The sequence below is a fragment of the Castor canadensis genome, chromosome 2, assembly GCF_047511655.1.
Source record: "Castor canadensis chromosome 2, mCasCan1.hap1v2, whole genome shotgun sequence".
NCBI classification, from domain to species: domain Eukaryota; kingdom Metazoa; phylum Chordata; class Mammalia; order Rodentia; family Castoridae; genus Castor; species Castor canadensis.
This window is the reverse complement of record NC_133387.1, coordinates 98422947-98447282: the sequence shown is the minus strand read 5'-3', so window position 1 is coordinate 98447282 and position 24336 is coordinate 98422947. Positions and strand designations below refer to the sequence as shown.

The 24336-nt window shown below is 35.5% G+C and overlaps 1 protein-coding gene across 4 annotated transcripts in view; it reads right to left on the bottom strand.

Annotated features, from left to right (window-relative positions):
* Sugct (succinyl-CoA:glutarate-CoA transferase) overlaps nucleotides 1-24336 on the bottom strand; it is a 734230-nt gene that overhangs the window by 591168 nt on the left and 118726 nt on the right. For all 4 annotated transcript variants that reach the window (XM_074065358.1, XM_074065360.1, XM_074065359.1 and 1 more), the window contains one exon: nucleotides 12040-12183. In XM_074065358.1, coding sequence (XP_073921459.1) covers nucleotides 12040-12183 — 144 coding nt within the window. The remainder of the gene's footprint in view (nucleotides 1-12039; nucleotides 12184-24336) is intronic.

Genomic DNA, 24336 nt, shown 5'->3' with positions numbered 1-24336 from the left:
TTGGAAGCCAGCCCAATCAAATAGTTCCCAAGACCCTATCTTGAAAAAACCCTTCACAAAAAAATGGACAGTGGGGTGGCTCAAGGTGTAGACCCTGAGTTCAAACTCCAGTACTGAAAAAAAATAAAAGAGAATAAACAGAAAAACTGAAAAACATAAAACATGAGAAATTAAATTATTACTCACAAAACTTATACATACACACACACACACACACACACAGAGCCCAGGCTTTTCTCTTTAGCTTCACAATGAATTCTACTAAACAATTAAAGAAAAATTAGGACCAATTTTTCACTAACTCTTTCGAAACCTGTTACAGAAGGAAATACTTCTAAAATTATTCTGAGGTGAATATTGCCCAGATACCAAAACCCAACAAAAACATCACAGAAATAGAAACTATGGGCCAATGTCTCTTATGAATATAGACCTCAAAATACTAGCAAACTGAATACAGTAACGTATACAAAGAATTATATAACACAACCAAGTGAGATTTTCCCCAGGATTGAGAAAATGTCTCAGCATGCAAAAGTCAATGCCAATTACTGATTAATAAGTTAATGAATCAATTAAAAAAAACATATGATAGAAACACAAAAGACCCTGAATAACCAAAGCAATAGTGAGCAAAAGGCAATGCTAGCGGTATCTCAATATCTCTAACTTCTACTGACTACAGAATATTGAGTTATTATTTGAAATGTTGTGGCCCATGTTTATTCTTCATGACCAGATTTAGTGCTCAGATGAACTACTAGAAGTCTTTCAGTCAATCATACCAACATTTTACCAGTTCCTAAAATATGTCAATTTTTTTCCCTCCTTTGGATATTTGCATCAATTTTCTCTATCTGGAACAATCTTAATCTGTCTAGCCACCTGGCAGGCTCCTTCTCTTCTCTCAGATTTTAAATCCTTAGAGTAGTCTTTCCTAACAAGCCTGTCTAATGCAAGTGCTCCTTGTCTGTTTATCAACCTATTTATTTCCTTCTGTGCATTATCACTTAGTTTTTGTTGCTGTTGTATCTCCAACTTCAATGAAAGTTCCATGCAGCAGGAAACTTGCTGTCAGGTAGTAGATATGGAACAGGTATGGTAGGATGGATGGGTAGATGGATTCTGTTAGTGCAAATATGACTTGACCTCTTAAGCCTAAGTATATATCAATATATAAAAATAATTTGGGATCAAAATAATAACCTTTAAGGTAAAAGTATATTTAGTACATTGTATTTACCATAATAGAAAAGTAAATGAAAGCATTTTATAAGATTTTTCTGTAAGAGTTGAAACCAAAGCAGTTTCCTTTTACTCTTTGTCATCTAGAAGATGAAATTGACCATAGTGTCCAGATTGCTTAGTATTCCAGCTGATTAAACATATTAAAGATATATTTACTAGTATAGAGTGACACAAGACTACAAAGACTTATAAATAACATTAAATCTTTTTAACCTGCTAAGTGGATCTTAATAACATTAAATTATTACTCACAACTATACTTCATACCCATTCTGTGAAAAACTAAAGTAATTTTCCTAAAATGAAGTCTCAGCCACAATGTATGTTGCCTAGTGGCTTACTCTTCCTTCAGCTACAGTGATAGCATGATATTTGGGACCAAATAGACACTATCCACCAAGACTCAGTTGATGCCTAATATATGGTGTATAGAGTCACCACTTATTAGCCAATACAGAAGGATATAATTACATTTTATTCTACCTAAGATTTCCCAGCCCCAGTAAGCACATACATGAAAGTAGAATTGATTAACTTAGCAACAAAAACAAATTGTTCTAACTCTGAAAGTATATCAGAGAATGTAGGTCATTCTTATACTGTTAAACCCAACTTTAGTAACAATTAATTAACCATTATTCTATAATATTCTGCAAGGACAAAATATAAATTCAAGAAATACATATCAACACCAATAGATCTTTCTTCATTTCTTTTATGTATTGATCTTAACTGTGTTCTTTCTTTTTTTCAAAACATGTAAAAGCATGAAAGTGTTTTAACTTATTTAATAAGAAAATTAAATTAAATCACCACAAATTTTGTCTTTCTGTTTTATTCTTTTTTCCTTTGGGATATTCTTCCACTAATAATTATCAATTACAGCAAATTAAAAGTATTGATAAATCCTCAGTTGTAGTTCATGTCATATAAAAATATACAATATAACTCAGGATTTCAGTTATACAACACCAAAGGATCCTCTTAATATATGAGCATTACACTGAATCTTCTTTAACCAGACAGAAAACTATGCTTTGTATTGAAGTCAGTTTGCAGTTAATCCAATAGTATAAAATAATAATATAAAGTAATAGATCATCTAAAATTCTTTGTAGTTTGCTTTGGAAGTCATCAATTTTTTTTATATTTTCATGTGTCTTTTGCCTTCCTATTTACAGTACTCATCTTAACATCTTACAAGTTTTTAGTGTTTTGCTTTAATTAATAATTATGAGGGATTTAATTGATAAAATTTGTATACACTTATGGAATATAACATTATGTTTTGATACACGTTAACACTATGAAATAACTAAACCAAGCTACTTAGTATATCTATCACCTCACATTACTTACCATTTTTTAGAAGAACACTTAAGAGCTATTCTCTTAGTGATTTTCAAGAAAACAACACATTACTAATTGTAGTCTCCTTATTGTATAATAAATCTCTTAAACTTGTCTCTCCTTTCTAATGGAAAGCATGCATCCTTTGACCAACATCTCGCCCTTCCCCTATTCCTCTAGCCCCTGTTAACACCATTCTCCTCTATACTTCTATGAGTCCACCTTTTATAGATTCCACATAAAAGTAAGATGATACAGCATTTGTCTCCCTGTGCCTGGTTTATTTCACTTAGCATAAGGTCCTCCAGGTTCATACATGTTGTCACAAATAACAGGGTTTCCTTCTTTTAAGGTTAAATATTATTCCACGTTGTATATATCACACTTCTTTATCTAGTCATCCATCAAAAGACAGTTACATTGATTCCATACTTGGGCCATTGTAAATAATGATGCAGTGAACATGGGAGCACAGGTATTATTTCAACATACTGATTTCATTGCTTTTGGATCCCAGGAGTAAGACAGTTAAATCATATACAAGTCCAGCAGTAGTGTACAGAGTTCCCTTTCTCCACACCCTCACCAAAACCTGTTATCTGGTAACACCCATTATAATAGGTATATGGTAATATTTCATTGAGGTTCTGATTTGAATTTCCCTGGTAATTAATATTAGACAACATTTCACATACCTGTTGGCCATTTATCTGTCTTCTTTTCAGAAATATCCATTAGATCCTTTGCCCAATTTCCCAATTTTAATATGGTTATTTATTTTCTTATTGTTGCATTTTTGAGATTATAGATTTTGGACATTAGCCTCTTATCCGATGTATGTTTTGCAAATATTTTCTCACATGTGTAGCTTGTCTATTCACTCTGTTGATTTTTTCCTTTGTTGTACAGAAGCTTTTTGGTTTGATGCAATCCCATTTGCCTACTTCTGCTTTTATCATCTTGCATAAAGGCAAAAGGATATGGCTTCAGTCATATCAAAAAAATTCATTGCCAAGAAAAATGTCAAGAAATTTTTCTATATATATTCTTCTAATAGTTTGACAGTTACAGGTCTTGTGTTTAAGTCTTTAATACATTTTGAGTTCATATTTATATATGGTGTCAGATAAGGGTCTAATTTCATTCTTCAGCATGTGGATATTCAGTTTTCCCAATGCCATATTAAAGAAACTGTCTTTTCCCCACTGTATTTTCTTAGAACATTTGTCGAAAATGGATTGACTGTGTAGACTTATTTCTGAGCTTCCTATGCTGTTTCTTTGGTCTATGTGTCTTTTCTTATTATTCTAGTACCTTGTGGCTTTGAATACAATAGCTTTGCCTATTTGTGAAATCAAGAAGTATGATGCTTTGTTCTTTTTGCTAAAGATTTTTTTGGTTACATTAACAGAGTGAAGGATAAAAATCATATGATCATCTCAACTGGTGCATAAAAAGCACTTGACAAAATTCAACATCCTTTTATAAAAATTCCCAAAAAATTGGTATAGAAGAGGTGTACTTCAACATGATAAGCCTCATATTCTTAAGATCATACTCAACAGTAAAAGGCTGTAAGCTTTCCCTCTAAGATCAGAAACAAGATAAGGATGCTTCTGTTCAACATGATACTGGAAATCTTAGCCAGAGTAATTAGGTAAGAAAAAGAAATAAAAGGCATCTAATAAGGAAAGAAAGAGGGGGAGGGAGGCAGGGAGGGAGGAAGGAAGGAAGGAAGGAAACAGTCTCTGCAAATGAAAAAATATTATATAGTAAAAACCCTAAAGACTCCACCAAAAAACTATTAGAAGTAGCAAACTAACTCAGTATGGTTGCACGATACAAAATCAACATATAAAAGCATACTTGCTTTTCACACACTAGCAACAAACTATCCAAAAGTGAAAACAAGAACATAATCTCATGTACATTAACATCAAAAATAAAATATAATTACTTAGGAATAAATTTAACCAAGGACATGAAAGATACATACAATGAAAACTATAAAGCATTGGTAAAAGAAATGGTTTTTAAAAAGGCACAAATAAATGAGATGACCACCTATGTTCATGGATGAAGAATTCTCGTTCTCGTTGTTAAAATAATAAGCAACTACAGATTTAATGCAACCCCTACCACAATTCTAATGAAATTTTTCATAGAAGTAGGAAAAGCAGCATTTTCCAGCAAGCCTCAGCCTATCAGCGTCTCAGGAGTGGAGCCAGTGGACAAATTCTATGACCATTGGGGAGCAAGCCTCCAAGCCAAGGTTCTGCACTCCCTGTGAGAATGACTAGCTGCATCTTCCAAGGCCAGTGAGTAGAATAACTTCTCACCCTGGAAATCAAGTCAGGAGCAGACAATAAGAAGAGAATTTGGAGAAGCTCTAGCAGATCTATGAATTCAAAAAATCACAGGGAATCCAGGTCCATGGCAGTGAAGAACTTTTAATTCCATTGGATTTTGCAAACTCCTTAAAATAACTGCATTGGGAATGCAGAGGGAATCCTTGGGCCAAGCTGGTACTTACATCTCCACACTTGCCTATAGCTCACCCCTGGCCATTTTCCATATTGGTGAGAAGTGATCTAAGGAAGTCTTCATCTTTTGCCATCTTTCTACAGTCAATGGATAATTTCCGCAGATATTCAGCAACAGATGCAGAGGGTGAAGAAAGTAAGGAAGAGACTCACTGAGGCCTTGAGACAGGCTCACTGGGGGGGCAGATTGAATGAGAAGCAAAGATGGATAATCTGAACACTAAATGAAAAACAGGAGAGGGCACTGCTGAAGAAACAATGGGGCTGCCCTGGACAGATGTTCACCATGAAAGAACTTTTCATTTTACATGTGTCTTTTGGTACCAATCCTGCCCTTACAAATGATCCTGTTATACTAAACTTTTAAACTCATTTTGAAAGGGAAAAAGAAGAAGAAAACAATCTAAAAATTCATTTGGAACTACAGATAAATGCTAATATCCATTCACATTTCCTGAGCTTAAATCAATTCAGTGGTGAAAGTCTTAGGGAAAATGCTGGTTAAAGAGTAAATGTTGAAGTAGGATTAAAAATTAGCCATAGGTAACTAAGGAGTCTTAAGCTGATGAGGGCCTTTAAGGCACTAATGCAATGGCTCTTCAAAAATTAGAGATTCAAATGCAAATCACTGTTCCCTGATTTCTTGAACTTGTTACCCTCTTTTTGTCTTTCCCTGCTCCATTGTCTCAACGTTCTTGGTCACAGACTATGTGCCTCTCTAACTACCTATCTTTTACTGTACTTCAACATAATCTCAGTTTTGAGATAATTCTTCAGGAGCTGACTCACCCGTTAGATACAGTAGCCACAGTGCCTAATAACCACAGTACTTAGGAGTATACAAAAATGTTTTAATGTTAATTTCTTTTAAAATTGGAAGAAAAATGAATGAAATTATAATAAATCCAATGGTGAATTATATTTATCTTTATACCAATACAGTTGTAGAATATAATTTTTAATATTTTTATGGAGGAAAGAATCCACAAATGCAAAAATTCCTAGGGTCAACAGAAGTCATAATAAGCTCAAAATCTAAGTCAGCCCAACCCTAGATTCCTCCCCACTCAAAACTGGTACACTCTGGCCTCATGAGTAGGTCCACACCAAAGGTGATTGTATGAGAGTACTCATTTCAAACCTTGATTTATAATGATGGCTTCATAACTCACTAAATTTACTAAAAATCATTAAATTATCATTTAAAGTAGGGCAAACTTTATTATATTAATATATACCTCAACAGACCTACTTTTGGAAATGATATAGAATAAAAAGGGAAAGCAGAAACACAGGAGAATCTAAAGACACAAAAAGATAAATTTCAAATTATAATGCTTGTTGAGATTCAAAAGGTTTATAGACAAAAGTGCACTAAAACATATGAGTTAAAGTTTTATCTACCCTAATATGTTCGTGTATGTATAGAAGAATATATAAATGTGGGAAAGAGATTGTGGCATCAAAAGTGAGAAAATGCTCTATATGTGAAAATAATTATGATGCTAACAAACTAACGCACTATAGAATAATTAAGGAAGCCTGGTTACAATTAAGTACAGGAAGGATATTAAAACTTCCAAAAGATATTTCTGTAAGCCACAACAGAAGAGTAACAGCAATAGAATAATTGGAACCATATCCAAACCCACTTCCTTTTTATTTACCAATATCATCTAAGAACACTGTTCAGATGCTGACATTAGACAATCTTAAGTGAACAACTTTAAATCATATTAAGACTAAAAGAAAATCAAAAGAATTCTGTGACAAGGGTTAAAAGTTTATAGCTTTGAGACTTTAAAAAAAAATGGTGCCCACAACAAACCACATCCCGGCAATTGTCATGTCACTACAGTGAACTACTTGAAATGGTTTTATTGTGGTTGAGGCAATTATCTCTCAGTTAATAATTAGCAACCATTCAAATCAAGTATAATTTGTCTATTGTACACTGGATCTCTTTTAAGAGAAGTACAAAATTTCATTTTTAGAAACTGACATTGAATGTTATAATCATTTGTCATCCTATGGAATGCAATCAAAATGAATAGAAAAGTATGTTTTATACTGTTACATGAAATCATAGTCACTTTCCAAGCAGCTGAAATTAAGAAAAATGTTATGTGCTTAATGCAGGTGAACACTTATATTTAAAAAGAAAAGGAATGCTTTAAAAATTGAAACTTCTGCTGGGGGTGCAGCTCAAGTGGTAGAGCACTTTGCCTAGCATGTACAAGACCAGAAGTTTAGTCCTCAGTATGGGAAAAAAAAAAAAAAAAAGAAAGAAAAGGAAAGAAAAATTCAAGTTTCCTATTAAACTACTTCGAAGGTGTCTAAAAATAGCATCTCAATTACATAAAGCAGATTTTAATCACTGTGTGGTTTGGTTTTCGGATCTAGAATCTGTAGATGTTCTCTTAAATTGAAAGACAAAGTAAAGTTATTCAAGATTTCTCTACTATGAAGTTATAGGTGTGATCTTAAAATAATTATGTCAAGGTGTACCTTTTAAATCTCAGCACAGTTCTAACCCTATGCAATATTTTTTTCAATAATCTAGTAAAAAAGGGATCATGGCCTGCAACCCCAGCACTGGGAGACTGAGATAGGAAGACCATGATTTCTAGACCAGATTAGGCTACAAAGCAAGTTCAAGATGAACCTAGGCTAAAAATTGCAATAAGTAAAAATAACCTAATGAAATTAATGTTTGTGATCATTAGAGTACTTTCTAATTTACAAAACATTTTTTACATCCTTTGTTGAATACACTATCATACAAAAATGTACGATAGTATACTAAAAATTTGTGGACTGTCGCTCAACATCCATTTCCCCCTTCTCTAGCAAAAAAAATCCCACACCATTCCTTGGGGCATACCTCTATTCAGACTCAGCCATATAATTTGGGTGACATAAGCCCATCTTGAGTACCAAGATATGACTTAAGCCAATCAATAAATTCTGATTCTCAGGCCTCAACCCAATTTAGGATGATCATGCAACCCAGCAAATATATAAACTTGTTTTCTAGGACTTCCTTTTTCTTCCATGGCAACTACCTTAAGATTCTGAAACTTTGCTGAATGATACAGTGTATGAATTGTAAGATCTTGAACCAAAGCCACTACAACCTCAGCTCCAGTGAAGGAAGGATGGAGGGAAAAGAAGACAGAAGACACAGGAAGAGAATATAGAAGAGGAAAGAAACCAGGAAAATAAAAAAAAAAAAAAGACAATAATAATACAGAGGAGAAAACAGGTATCCAGGCTAGAAAAGTACACTGAAAACAAAAGAGATGCCCAGAGACAAGGAATAGGACAGAGGCCTTAGCCTTGAAATTCTCTAATATTCACAGCCCAAAGGCTATTCTGCCTGGGGAAGCTATAGCAAGTATCCAAGGAGATATACTATTTGATTGAAAAGACCATCAACCTAACAGAATGTATAGACAAAAGCCTTGTGAGATTAAAATCAAAGTTCCTGAGTATGACATACTAACAATGTCATACAATCTTGCCCCAACCAGGTTTTCTGATCCTGTCTCCTGCAATTCCTTACTCAAAGTCCAAATTCCAGCTTTGTTGTATCTCTTTGCCATTGCATTTGTTGTTTGCCATGCTGGCATGACTACATGCATACACCTGTCTCTCCTATCCCCAACTTGGTGAACTCCTACACATCCTTCAAGAGTTAGCTCACATATCACCTTCAACCCTTTCATATGACTTGGCCACTAAACCCTAAACAGTTGTGTCGCCTCCCTCTTCTATCTCACTTAGCACAGGACTTGAGACAAGGAATGTTCAGTTGATAAAAGAAGGAAAAAAAGTGCAGTTATCTCCTGACTCCAAATGCTGTTTTCCCAAAGTTCTTCTATTTCAATAGAAACATGTCCATCAGTTAACTTCCATAATAGTCTTCACTCACTGGGTCAGATATGATATGCATGATCCAGAAAGATCCACGGTGTTTCACTATCTTTTGTGGCTCTTGTATGCATTATGTATGTGGTGGGCATAGGAAGACTTGCTAATGTGTTTGTAATGGAATGCTCTTTTGCTTCCTCTACCTCCTACTCAATTTGCCTTCTCCCATGGAGCCTTCTTTGTAGAAAAGCCTAGAGCCAATCTACTTCTCAATGCCAGATATTTTGCATTCATGAAGCAAGGAAAAGACCCAACTGGGATGTCAGAAACCAGACTTCTTGTTGTGACTCTGGTTCATCAGGTCAACCTCTCTTACCCTCAGTTTCCTCAAGTGATTAATATCAGAATCAGATAAAATAGTAAATGAGAAAGTGCATAGCTCTAAAATAAGGGATAATGGATTTTATTGTTAAAAGATAACTATAAGTCTTAAGTTATAGTTAACTTAAGTTTTAGTGACTGACTGAATTTAACTATAAGCACTATAGACCAAATCACTACCACTGTTTTTGTCAAAAGCAAATCACTTCATCATATCTATTTATCAAGTACTTCTTCTAAGTCAATGGTTTTCTACCTTTTTCTCATCTTCTCTACCTAAGGGTTATGAGACATTTCCATTGGTAACCTGCTATTTGACAAATATTGGGCTGAGCCCTGATGATACTATGGAAAACAAACACAAAGTTTATCACTTCACTCATGGAACTTACAGTTTCATGGCTTGACATGAACAACAAGCATATACATATATACACCAAAAAGGACTAAAATAAATATCTGTACATACATTGACAGCCCTGCAGGTGATTCCACCCTCCTCCACCCGTACTCCCAGGGAAACATACTTCACATAATGAATCACTAGTTAGGTGCTAGAAGAGATTTAAACTCTACAATACTCTGCACAGGAAATTTTTTTCAAAACTACTTATTTATTAATTGAAGTATAAAGTAAAGAAGTGTAGGTAGAGATCAGGAGACCTAAGTGGAGTCCAAACTACAGGACCTGTTACATATTTTGGGGTACCTGGTGCCAAATGAAAAATACAGGATAGCTTATTCAAAAATTATTAAGAATTTCAAGACAGTGAGAACAGGACATTTAAACTAAACCCAGAGTCCCCTTCAAGGCTTCCACACTTGATGGATGTATAACTTTTATCCAATTACTTAACCTATACTGGGTTCCTTGTAGCTAGAAATTAGGAAAGAAAAGACTTTCAGCTCTTTCCCATAACTAGCATTTGTGGTTGCCTGTGAAGGAACAAGATCACTCATTTGAATAAAATTTTTTTATTCTTTTATAAAACCATGAAAATCCTGACTATGACTCAAAGCTATAGTTAAAAACTCATACAGAGTATTTCACCTTCAAACATACTGATTTTTTTTTATTTCTGCACACCTCCTTAATTTTGCCTAAGAGGAAAAAATCTCCAAAGCAGTGTTCCAAGTTCACTAGTTTCCCATGTATGGCATTTAAATCTGAAATTCCCAACTGAGGTCTCCATGTCTACAAAGTAATTTTCCCACAGTAAAATGTCTCCTTGCACAAATTAGATATTTTCTTTTTTCTATCCCTGAAAAATTATCTATTCAGAATCAACTTCCACATATGGTATAGCATCTGGGTCTGATCCAGCAAAAAGGAGACAAAATGTCATGCTGAGAGTGATTTAACCCTTTTATTCCACCAGTTTAGTATTTAGTACATGACTGATAGCCATCTAAATCAAAGGTTCTTAATCTGGAGTCCATGGACAGATTTCTGAGAGTTATTTGATTAAGTAGAAAAAAATTATATGTTTATTTTCATTAAAATTCAGTGTTTTCTTCAATTATGAATGTAGGCAATAAAACCACCACAGTATTAATAGTACCTCTGACTTGATCATCAATAAATATTAAACATACTTCAATATCATAGTTATTATGATATAAATCAGTTATTACAGAATTCTTAAAATATCATTCATGCTCCACATTCCCTCAAAATTATAATAGTATTAGATTCACTGCATATCTTATGATTTAATATGTTAGTAAATATCATATATATGATTAGAGCACAAAAATGATTTTAACAAGGTGGGCACTGTTGGCTCAACCTATAATCCTAACTTCTCAGAAGGCTGAGATTGGTAAACTCATGGTTCAAGGCCAGCCTTGACAAATAGTTGACAAGACCCCATCTCAACCAATAACGGTACAGTGGCACAAACCTGGCATTCTAAGCCATGCATAAGGCTGAGATCTGGAGGATCGCAGTTCTAGGCTTACCTAGGCAAAAAACAATTTGGATGACCCCATCTCAAGGAAAAAAAACTGGGCATGATGGTACACTCCTGTCTTCCCAGTAATGGTGGGAAGCATAAATGGGAGGTTCATGATCCAGACCAGTCTGGGAAAAAAAGTGAGACCCTATCTCCAAAATAACCAGAACAATAAGGGCTGGAGGCTTGGCTGAAGCAGCAGAGTGCTTGCCTTAAACACATGAAGCCCTGAGTTCAAACCGTAGTACCACACACAAAAAAAAGGATGCATTGGGATAGCTATATTTCAATATAACTTGCTTGATTTATAATCCTAATTATCCCATTTTATAAATTTAAAAACATGATTCCAAGATTTCACCAGACTACCAAAGGGGTGCATAGCACATAAAATGTGAAGAAACTGATCAAAAGAAGTTACAGAACTCATATGACAATAAAATAAAACTCTAGTTCAAAAACAATGTCCATATTACAATAAAATCTTCATGGTTCATTAATTGTAACATGAAAATAAGAACAGCAAAACAGAGTAGGTTTCATTGATTTCTGTTGTTTCTGTTTTCTGTCATTTTGCTTTTTTAGTTTTAATGGGTTTTTTGTACTGTGACATTAGGATTTAATCTAAAAAGGTATAACCCAGACACATGTTTTTATACCATCACATAAATTGATATTTGGATTGGTACCTGAGAAGACAGTAGGTTACAATCAATGAACAGTCCTTTTCCAGTTTTGGTTCTTTGTATCAGCCCGGCCATAATAGCTCCATATGCAAATAGGCCAGTGGCCAGATCAGTCATGGCCACTCCTGGGCGAACTGGATCTCCATCCTGATTTGAAGGTTGGGTTGGAAAAAACAGAAAAAAATTAAACATTAAAACTATATATGATTTTTTAACTATTCAAGATTAAATAAAAGAATTATATAAGCAGTATACAGATATATACACAAAAAATACAAGTTATAACTGAAGGCATCTGTTATGGTGAAAATATGTTTATATTTACTGTATATTTGCCACTGTGTTTCCTCTCCTCAACCCCTACTACCAAGCTTAACCAAACTAAATTAAATAAAAGCTTTTAAAAACACATCTGAAATTCCTTCTTAATGTATTTTATCTTAATTAAACAAAAAATAAGTAAATTTGAACAAATTTGTTGGGAAGGAAGAAGCTAAAGCAGTACTTTGGTTAGGTAAACAGCTCTCTGAGAAAAAAAAAGACAGAAAAACTGGTCTAATCTCCTTATAATCATGCTAACAGCAGGCAAACAGTCTATTGGCATTTGCTTAAAAAAATACTTATCCATAAAAGGCTTTTAGTAGGACACCTCTGGTTTAAAATTACTATGTTAAATAAACCTAGAATCTACAGATCTGTTGGATGTAGGGTTTGAGACACAGGGCATGAGCTTTGCAGCAATCCAGATTAGATCTGAAATAGAGTTATTTCACAGCCCTACAATGCTGCTTGCTGTAATAATGTACAACCCATGTACTTCGCTAAGGATTTTATCTACTCGTCTGTACTTGAGAGTTTTGCCGATGATGATACAAAGAATCTGACAGACTTTCTCAATGTCCAGGACATTTCTTTGCTTTATCCATTCTTTTTGATTATTTTGTGTCCTGGACACTTCAAATGAAGCTTGATACTCTTCAATTCATGTCAACCTGATTTGACAATTCAATCCGCTGTTCATACATAAAGATATTATAACAGTGCCTGACACACAGTAAATCCTCTTTAAAAATCACCTATCAAAATCATCATCAACCTTATTATCATTAATCATTGTATCATTTTTTAATTTATACTACTTTAAATTTTGCTAAGTCTTTCACTGCACGAAGTATCTAGAAACTTCACACTTCATATTTCATCTGGTTCACACATTCTTTCATCCATATCCTTATTCAGTAATTCCACCTGCTCTTCAATCATTTTTATTAACTACTTTTTCCTTTTCTGTAGCAACACACATACCGTATTGATCATCTTACAAGAATAATAAGTAAAGTTAAAAATAAATAAATAAGTAAATATATAAGTAAATAAATGAGACTACACAATGGCTAAAATTTTCTCCATGCTTTTCACCACAATTTCAAGTAAAATACTGCCAATTAAAAGCTGGGATTATCTGGCAGCTTCTATAATTGTCAAAACTTGTAAGTGCTTGAATTAGTAAACTTAGAATTAAATTGGTCATTGAGATTGAAGATAATTGTATTAAAAGTGAGAGGCAAGTTCAAATTTAAGTTTATAGCTGCTTTCTTATTACAAAATGAATAATTTTATTTTATCCTCGAGTTCTAGACCATAAGAATGATTTATAATATTTATATTTAAAATGTCCCCAAAATAAAAAATATACCTGATTAATATTATAAAACCTTACCCATAATAACATGAAATATATGAACATTAAGTAAACATTAATAATAATTTCATAAATTATAAATAAAATATGTCCTTCATGAATTAGAGACAACACTGCTACTGGTAAAAATTACCATTTGTAAAGGATGAAGGTATGGGACGGCATAAAAATTGTAAGCATATATACTCCTACCAACAGACAAAATTACCAAAATTAAAAAAGCAAAAAGTGGGCTGGTGGAGTGGATCAAGTGATAGCATTCCTGCCTATAAAGAATGAGTACTACAAAAAAAAAGAAGAAATTTAAAAAGTAAGAAGTGACAGTTTTGAAGGGAAAAACAGGCAAAATATACAATAAGAAACTTCAGTAGGCAAATCTGAATAGTGGATAGAATAGCTAAATAGAAGATCAACAAAGAAATGAGATGTGAATGACAGTATAAATCAACTATACCTAACATATCTCAAAAATGACCCATCCAATAACAACAAAATGCACTTTCTTCTCAAGTGCACGTGGGACATTCTCTAAGACAGAGCATAACCTCCAACATAAAACAAGCTATAATAAATTTTAAACAAGTGAGTTTATGGGCTGGGAACATAAAGCGTTTACCTAGCTTGCATAAGATTCAATCCCCAGCACCACAAAAAAAATAAAGAAAAAATAAAGAATTAAAAAGAAGTGAATTCATACAAAATAAATTCACAATGGGATGAAATTAGAACCAGTAACAAACATATACTTAGGAAACTCAAAAATACGTAACAGTAAACGACCTACTCACCAAACACCAATGAGTAACAGAGGAACTCATATAGGAAAATAAGAAAATATTTTGAGATAAATGAAAATAAAAGTACAACATACTATAGCTTATGGGATGCAACTAAGGCAGTGTTTAAGGGATATTTATATGCCTGCAATAAAAAAGAAGGTCTCAGACCAATAACCTACACTCCAAGAAGAAAATATATATATATTTTCCAAAGCAAGCAAGAGGAAGGAAATAATATAGATTAGAGCAAAAAATAATGAAATAAAGAATAGAATACCAATAGAGAAAATCTTTTAAAAATCAACTAGTTAGAAAGACAACAAAATTTAGCTAGATTTTCCAAGGAAAAAAAAGATTTAAAATACTAAAATCAGGAATGAGAGAACATCACTAGTGACACTTCAGAAATAAAAAGAATTGGTAGCAGAGAAGCTGTGGGCATATCCTAGAAACTGGTGGAGGGGTTATAGGGCAGGAGTACGGGGTATGGGGCAGGGCTATAGGTGGGGGCAGGGCCAGAAACAGGGGCAGAGCCACAAAGATGGCTGCCTCCGGCTGAGCATTAAACCCTTTGTGCCTTTACCTCCCACTAGTGCTGCTGCTACTGCAGCCTTATGCCTCAACACCCAGCAGCACCACTCCACCTCCGCAAAAGAAGGACATTCCAGGTTATAATGATGCCTATAGGGTAAGTCTTCTGGAGCAGTGGGAGAAGAATGATGACATAGAAGAAGGAGACCCTTAGCACCTGTCAACTTTTCACAGGTAGACCTGAGTGAGCCATAAAGTATATTGAAAAATGACACTGTGTCAGGGAGTGCCCCAGAGAAGGAGACAGGAAATCACAAGGCTGTGGCAGGGTGACCTGTTCAAGGCCAGCTACAATGTCCAGAGTTCATGGTGGGATCAGACTGTACTTCTTCATGCTTTCTGACAGGAGCTATGACACAGAAATGGAGGACTTTTTGGTCAGTCAAGACAGGTGTGCTCCAGTTAGAACAGCCATCTTCAAGAGCAAAAACAATAAATGCTGTGGAGGATGGGTAAAACAGGAACTCTTTTACACTGTTGGTGGGAATACAAATTAGCATAACCACTATGGAAAGCAGTATGGAGATTCCTCAAAAAGCTAAAGGTAGAACTGCCATATGATCCAGGGATACCTCTCTTGGGCATCTACCCAAAAGACCGTAAGTCAGGATACAATAGAGACACCTGTACACCTATGTTAATAGCAGCACTATTCACAACAGTCAAGCTATGGAAACAACCCAGATGCCCTACAACTGATGAATGGATCAAGAAAATGTGGCATATATGCACAATGGAGTTTTACTCCATAAGGAATAATGATGTGGTTTGGAGGTAAATGAATGCAACTGGAGGACACCATGTAAGTGAAGTAAGTCAGGCTCAGAAAGACAAGGCCTCATGTTTTCTCTCATATGGTGGAAGCTAGATCCAAAAGATAAACATAGACACAAAAGCAAACATGATCATATACAAAGATATATGTTTGTAATAGTGGAACTATTCCATGGAACTGGGGTGAGGGGATGAAACAGAAAGAAGAATGACAGTCAACAATATCAAAATACTTTACATATGTGCAGGTAGAAGACATAATGATGTGTATTGAAAGCTGTTGAATAATGGGGCGGGGCGGGGGAGGAGTAAAGGAGAGTAAGGGAAGGAGCTGAACTGACCAAAGTAAAGCGTACTCACAGAGGGGATACATCAAGTAACCCCTTTGAACCTTGACTTTGGAATTCATAACAAAAGATAGGTCTGTAAGATAGATACAGTGTGGGGGGAGTATTTGTGGGAAGGGGGAGGGTGAATGGAGGAGATGAAGGTGAGGGAATATGGTTGATGTGCTTCATATTCATATAGGAAATAGAATGATGAAGTCTCTTGCAATTGTTTCAAGTGGGACAGGAAGGGATGGGGGGATGATAGGGGTGATCTAAGCAATGTACAATGTAAGTCTATTCAGAATTGTCACAATGAACTCCACCTGTACAGTGATGTATCCTAATAAAAATGAATACACACACATGTATGTGTGTGTATGTATGTGTGTATGTGTTTTATATATATATATATATATATATATAAAAGAGCTCCTCTCCACTTTGCTAACTCAGTATCTCTGCCCAGTGGTGTCAAAATGCAACTACAGGCAATAAAATTCTGCAGGAAAAATGAGCTTTGCTTCAACATTAATGATTCTTATATTTAAGAATGTACTATGAAAAATATTTTTAATCTATTATTCATAAAAGAAGATAGTGAAATATGTTATTTATTTTCAAAATTACAATATATAACACTAAATTTAAAAAGATTATAGAAATTTGGAAGATGTCAAAAAAAAAAAAGGGACAGGTGTGCTGATGTTACCCTAAAGGAACAGGTGTACTCTGGCAAAGGAGGATGGACCAAAAGAAGAATAAAATAAATCAAGAAAAGGGCAGAAATAAGGAAGTAGTTCCAAAATTGCAAGGAAGACAACCAATCTAGGAGCACACAAAACAGGAAAGCTTCTTGCCGGACTGATGGGGTGGGTGGGTGCTCAAAGCTACATACCAGATGACATTCTCGTTTCTTCTAGGAAGGATCTACCATGTGGTCAGCATCAGAATTACTGTTATAAAGGCTTCAAGTATGAAGACAGAGGTTTTCTAATTGCTGACACTAACAAGTTCGTGTTTACTACAGAACCATCTTACATGGAAACTTGACTGAGTTGCTTTTTCCCACTTAAATCTGATGAGTCACTGACTTCCCCTAGTGTGAAACTCCATCTTCACTATACTTCTCTGGTCCCATGGAATGTTATGTCTATGCTTTTAATTTTCTAGTAACTGAAAAAAGAGCAGGTTCTTATCAGATAAGCCTTTACAGCACTTCTTAATTGAATCAGACTGCAGTCATCATTTTCATTATAGTAAAGGTAAAACAGTGCAGTGAGAGCCCCACTGTGCAGCAAGCTCTGACATCTAAATATACATCCAGGAAGCCTAGGTGGGCAGAAACAATCTATACCAGACATGCAGATGACACAAACCAATGCCACTTGGAAATCCTAAATAGTTCCTTCAAAATCTCTTTGAGGTACATCTCAAGGCTGTACATTGAGGGGTCATGTCTATTTCCTTGTTGAGGGAAGGGCATTGCTAGTATTGAGGACCCATTTCTTCTATGCCATCTGACAGCTATGAAGTATATGAGGAGATGAGCAGAATCCATTGCAGGGTATGGCAGAAGATTTAATGACCTCATTTATAGTATTTCTAAGCATTTTTCTTTGATAAAGCTCTAAACTTGTGGTGATTTTGTATAGCACTAATATGATGTGCTGCTGTTCATGTCTACTTTTTGCTGTTCATATGTTGCATCCTACTCACAATAAGAGAACTTGCATATACAGATGTCATTTTTTCTTTGAAAAAAATTTCAATTGTGATTTTCAGAAATTAAAAACAGGTAGTACAGATTTTGGGGGGAGGTGGGACTGGAGTTTGAATTCAGGGCTTCATGCTTGCAGAACAGGTACTCCATGGCTTAAGTCACACCTCCAACCAAGACAGGACATGTACATGATTAAAAATATAAAAAGGATTATATGGGGGGACAGAGCATGCTGGGCATGATTACAGCTGTAATCCCATCTACTCAGGAGGTAGAGGTAGAAGGATGGTGTTCTGAGCCCAGCCAAGATAAAAGCATAAGACCCTATCTGAAAAACAAACTAAAAGCAAAAGGACTGGCCATGTGGCTCAAGTGGTAGAGTGCTTGCATACCAAGCACAAGGCCTTCAGTTCAATCCCCAGTACCAAAAAAAAAAAAAAAAATTACATAGGAATACTATCAACATTATATGTCAAAAAATTAGATAACCTAGAAAAAATGACAAATTCCTAGAAAAACAAAATATTGGAACTGACTAAAGAACAAATACAAAAATTGAATCTATCTATCTATATAGACATATATTAATTAGAAATATTGAACCAGTGATCATAAAACTTCCAACAACAAACAAAATGCTGAGGCCTTTTTTTTTTTTTTTTACTACACTGGTGAATTTTACCAGACAGCTAAAGAATTAATGCTAATTTGTCACAAAATCTTCCAAAGACTAGAATAGAAGGAAACATTTTAACTCATTTTATGAGGCTAAGGTAATTCTGATCTCAAAGAAAAATATAAAATGAAAATAAAACTATAGATCAGTGTCTCTTATGGATGTGAACATATAATATCCTCAACAAAATACCAACAACCTGAATCAGTAATATATAAAAAGGATTATATACCATGACCAGTTAGGGTTTTTCCCAGAAATTCAAGGTTGGTTTAACATATGGAAATCAATCATATGATTAGAATAAAAGAGCAACATGACCATCCCAATAGGTGCAGAATATGTATTTGATAAAAATAACACTTTTCATAATAAAATATCATAAAGGGCAACAATAAAGGAATGCAACAACTACCATATTTAAAATTGAAACACCTAATGGTTTTCCCTAAGATCAGGAACAAGACAAGGATATCCATCCTCACTACTTTGATTCAACATCGTGCAAGAGCTTTTTAATCAGTATACTTAAAGAAATAAAAGGAATACAGACTGCAAAGAAAGTAAAGCTATCTCTATTTGCAGTTACCATCTGTATATAGAAAATCATTTAAAAAATCAACTTAAGGAAATCCAAGATAGCAATTAGGGTAGGGAATCAGAATTCTTGAGCTCTGTGATGCCAGAAACCACCTTGACATGTAGGATCTACACTTGCAATTGTAGCCAAAATAATAACCACCATCACATTAGGTGCACACAAATTTCAAGGATTGACCCTTAAAACAACTTTTAATTGCACCTAACCCAGAGTAGCATAGCCAATAGGGCATGTCTGCCCTGGGAAAAAAGCCTCTTGGCCATTTCTCTTTTTTTTTTTTCTTTCTCTCAATAAGCAGAATACAGAGCATCAATCAGAATTGAACTCTGTGACAGCCTGGACCCCTAACCCATGGAAAGCCTCCCTATACCCCACCACGCTGAGAAAAGTGGCACACCATTTCTCCCTGCCGGCTAGTTCTAAATGGGCTTGTGTAAACCTGCAGAATGAACAGATGAGCAGCACCACATGCAACTCCCCTACCCAACCCTCCCCCCTGAACCTAATCCAGTGCAGCCCCTGGGCAGATTGAATTCCCCAACCCCTGCAACAAAACTGAAAAGCATAAACAACAAATTGTAATCTAACACTGACAGTGGAGTTGGGGTGGAACAATGAACCTGCCCTGGAGAACAGGGGTTGGGAAAGGAACCAAACTCTCAGTGAATGAACACGGGAAAAGTAACAATTCCCTGAGCTGGTCTCTTAAGACTGAGGGTGGTACTCAAAACTGAATTGCCCAACTTGCTGGGGGAGGAGCCAACCAGACAGAGTTGCAGCTGTAGGGCAACACAGCTGACACCTGGTGAAAACAACAACAGCTCTGAACACCTTTCACATACTGGCAGTGAGCTACCTTAGGTCCCAATTGCAACCTACTCTGTGGACAGAAGGAACCAAATACTACTTACAAACCAGTCACCTGGTGAGACCACATCAGAGCTCCCACTTGTCATGGACAGCCCATGAGACCAAGGAAAGCAGAAAAAGAAAAAACTCTCCAGCCAGCTTCCCCCACCCCCAAAGCTGTCCAATGAGAGGGGCAGCACCCTTCCCCACAAAGTCCAGAATACCAAGTGCCAATACAAGCATTGGACACCAAAGGAACAAGTCCAGAACTTTTACAGAGCAGACTGAATTTTTTGTTGCTGCTATACCTGGTAAGTATTTTCTCTCTCTCTCTCTCTCTCTCTCTCTCTCTCTCTCTCTCTCTCTCTCTCTCTCTCTCTCTCTGTATTAACTTTATCAGCATTACTTTCTTATCTGTATTCTTACCTCCTTCACTTCCCCCCTTTTTGTGTGCCACAATCCATTGCTCTCCCTCCAAACTTCTCTTTCTTCCCCTTCTCATCCACTCTCTCCCCACCTTCACCTCCCCCTCCTATCCTTCCCCAGCCTGTCACAACACTACCCATCCCTCCTACACATTCACCACCCTCTGACTAGCCTACTGTACCAACTGCACACACTCCTTGCCCCCTGAAATCCCTGACACAAGCACCATCCACTACAGCAGCAGAAATAAACCCTAACACACATAAGGGCCACAAAACCCAGCATCCCTCATACAACTACCCCCACCCACCCACCCCTTTTTCCACCCCCTCCCCTTTTAGTGCCACCTTTATCAATTACCCAAGTTTTTATCTCTAGCTTAATAAACCTTACCACCCCCAACTCCCACTGTTTATAGATATTGTCACCAAGGGATTTTCTATATAAATGTAAACAACTGGTCAGGCATTGAACCTGTGAATTTGTTATTGTTAATTTACACCTCCAGGCCAGGGACAGAAAGAACACATCAACCTAGCTAACAACTAAGTCAGTAACAACACAAAAATGAAATCAAGGAAAAGAAAACAGGCAATTAAAATCAACAACTAGGCTATCAAGAACATAGTTGCACAACATCAAGTAGAGTGATGGGAAGAAGAAGGGATGAAAACCACACTCCACAAAAAAAATAATAATTCTATAGAGGATTTGGAGAGAAATAAAGAAAATAGATATCCAGTTCCTGACCCCAACAAAACAATGATAAATGTCAATAATGAGCCCAGTGATGCCCAGAAAAAAATCCCTCAAAGAGGAAATCATGAAAGAAATCACAGAGAAACTCATGGAGAAGATACTATACATAATTAACCAGAAAGTACAAGATGTACTCAAGAAATGTTAAGATGCCAAAAATAAAGAACATGAGAAGACACAGAAACAAATAAAAGAACTGAGAGAATACTTCAATGAAAACCAAAGTGAAACAAAAAACACTATATTAAAAAAAGAGAGATATATAAATTAAAGAAGACAACATAAAATATACATGAGGACTTGAGCCTCTGAGGACAGCAAAACCTCAGAAAAAAGAATCAAATACAAATCCTGGAAATAAAAAGTCCCTTTAGTCAAACAAAAAACAAAGTGGGAGGTCCACTCCAGCAGATTTGAACAAGTGGAAGAAAAGAACTTGAAGATAAAACAGATTAAAGAAAAAAGCAGAAGACCTCTTAGTCAAACAACTTAAGAGCTGTGAAAGGAATATGCAAGAATTCAGCAATTCCATCAAAAGACCAAACCTGAGAATCATGGGCCCAAGCCAAAGGGATTCATGATATATTTAATAAAATAATAACAGAAAATTTGCCAAATCTTAAAAAGTTTTGTGCATTCAGGTACAGGAAGCCTCCAGGACACCAAACAGACATGACCAAAATAGAACCTCCCCATGGCATTTTATCATTAAAACAACAAGCACAAAGAACAGAGAAAAAAAATTGAAGGCTGTAAGAGAGAAAAAAGCAACTAATGTATAAAGAAAAACCCATCAAAATAACAGCAGATTTCTCACTGGAAACCTTAAAACCAAGAAAGGCATGGAGTGAGGTATTTCCGGCACTGAAATGAAAATAACTTCAGCCCTAGGATACTCTACCCAGCAAATTATCATTTAAAATTGATGGAGCGATAAAAGTCTTCCGTGATAAACGGAAACTAAAACAATATATGACCACCAAGCCATCAACTACAGAAGATTCTACAAGGAATTCTGCACACAGAAAATGAAAGCAAACAAAACCACGAGAGAAGAGGAAGTATTAAACTGCAGGAGAAGAAAAGATACAGAATCAGAGAGTAGCATTTCCTTAAACAACAAAAACAACTAAATGGCAGGAACCACCACAAACCTATCAATATTAACACTGAATGTGAATGGCCCCAACTCTCCCATCAGAAGACACCATTTGGTAAACTGGATTAAAAAGGAAGATCCGACAATCTGTTGTTTATGAGACCCACATTATTAAGAGCAATAAACACTGGCTTAGGTTGAAAGGTTGGAAGAAGAATTACCAAGCTAATGACCCCATAAAACAGATAGGAGTAGCAATACTTACATCAGACAAAGTAGGCTTCAAACATAATTGGTCAAATGAGACAAAGAAGGACACTTCATACTAATAAAAGGGGCAATACAGCAAAAGGAAATAACAGTTATCAACCTATATGCACCCAATGTCAGTGCACCCAATTTCATCAGACATACACTAAAGGACTTAAAAGTACATATAAACTCCAACACAGTGATAGTGGGAGACTTTAATACCCCTCTATCACCAACAGATTGGGCACCTAGAACCTAAATGGCACCATAGATCAAATAGACCTAGTTGATGTCTATAGAATATTTCATCAAGCAACAGCACAATATACATTCTTCTCAACCACCCATGGACTTCATCAAAAACAGATCATATCTTAGGACACAAAGCAAGCCTAAACAAATAAAAGAAAATAGAAATTACCTCTGCATTCTATCTGATTCCAAAGTAATAAAACTAGAACTCAACAACAAAAGCAACAGCAGAAAATACACAAACAGGTGGAGGCTGAATAATACATTGCTCAATGATTAGTGGGTCACAGAAAATAAGAAAGGAAGTCAAAAGGTTCCTGGAATTTAATAAAAATTAAAATACAACCTATCAGAACCTATGGGACACAGCAAAGGCAGTCCTAACAGGAACATTTATAGCCATGACTGCGTATATTAAAAGGACAGCAAGATCTCAAATAAATGACCTAATGCTACATCTCAAACTCCTAGAAAAACAAGAACAAGCAAAACCCAAAACAGGCAAAAGGAGAGAAACAATAAAAATAAGGGCAAAAAATTAAGGAGAGACCAAAAGAACCATACAAAGAATCAATGAACAAAGAGTTGGTTCTTTGAAAAAATAAACAAGATTGACAAACTCCTGGCAAATCTGACTAAAATGAGGAGAAAAAAAGACCCAAATTAGTAAAATCAGAAACAAAAAAGGGGAGATAACAACGAATACCAAGAAAATCCAGGGAATCATCAGAGACTACTTTGAGAAACTATATCCAATAAATTGGAAAATCTTGAAGAAATGGACAAATTTCTAGATACTTATGGCCATCCAAAACTGAACCAAGAGGATATTAATGACCTAAACAGATCTATAATATGTAATGAAACTGAAGCAGCAACAAAAAGTCTCTCAAAAAAGAAAAGTCCAGGATCTGACGGATTCTCAGCTGAATTTTGCCAGACTTTCAAATAAGAACTAATACCACACTCCTTACAGTTTTCCATGAAATAGAAAGGGAAGGGAAACTACCTAGCTCATTCTATTAAGTCAGCATTACACCCATCCCCAAACCAGACAAGGACACATCAATAAAGGAGAACTACAGACCAATCTCCTTAATGAACATTGAAATGAAACATGAAATGAGGGCAAACTGAATCCAACAACATATCAGAAAGATCATTCACCATGACCAAGTCAGCTTCATCTCAGGGATGCAGGAATGGTTCAACATACACAAATCAACAAATGTAATACAGCACATTAATAAAAGCAAAGACAAAAATCACTTGATCATTTCAATAGATGCAGAAAACACCTTTGATAAGATTCAATACCACTTCATGACAAAAGCTCTAAGAAAACTAGGAATAAAAGGAATGTACCTCAACATTATAAAGGCTATATATCACAAACCAATAACTAACATCATAGTTAATGGGGAAAAACTGAAACCATTTCCTCTAAAGTCAGGAACAAGACAAGGATACACACTCTCCCCACTCCTATTC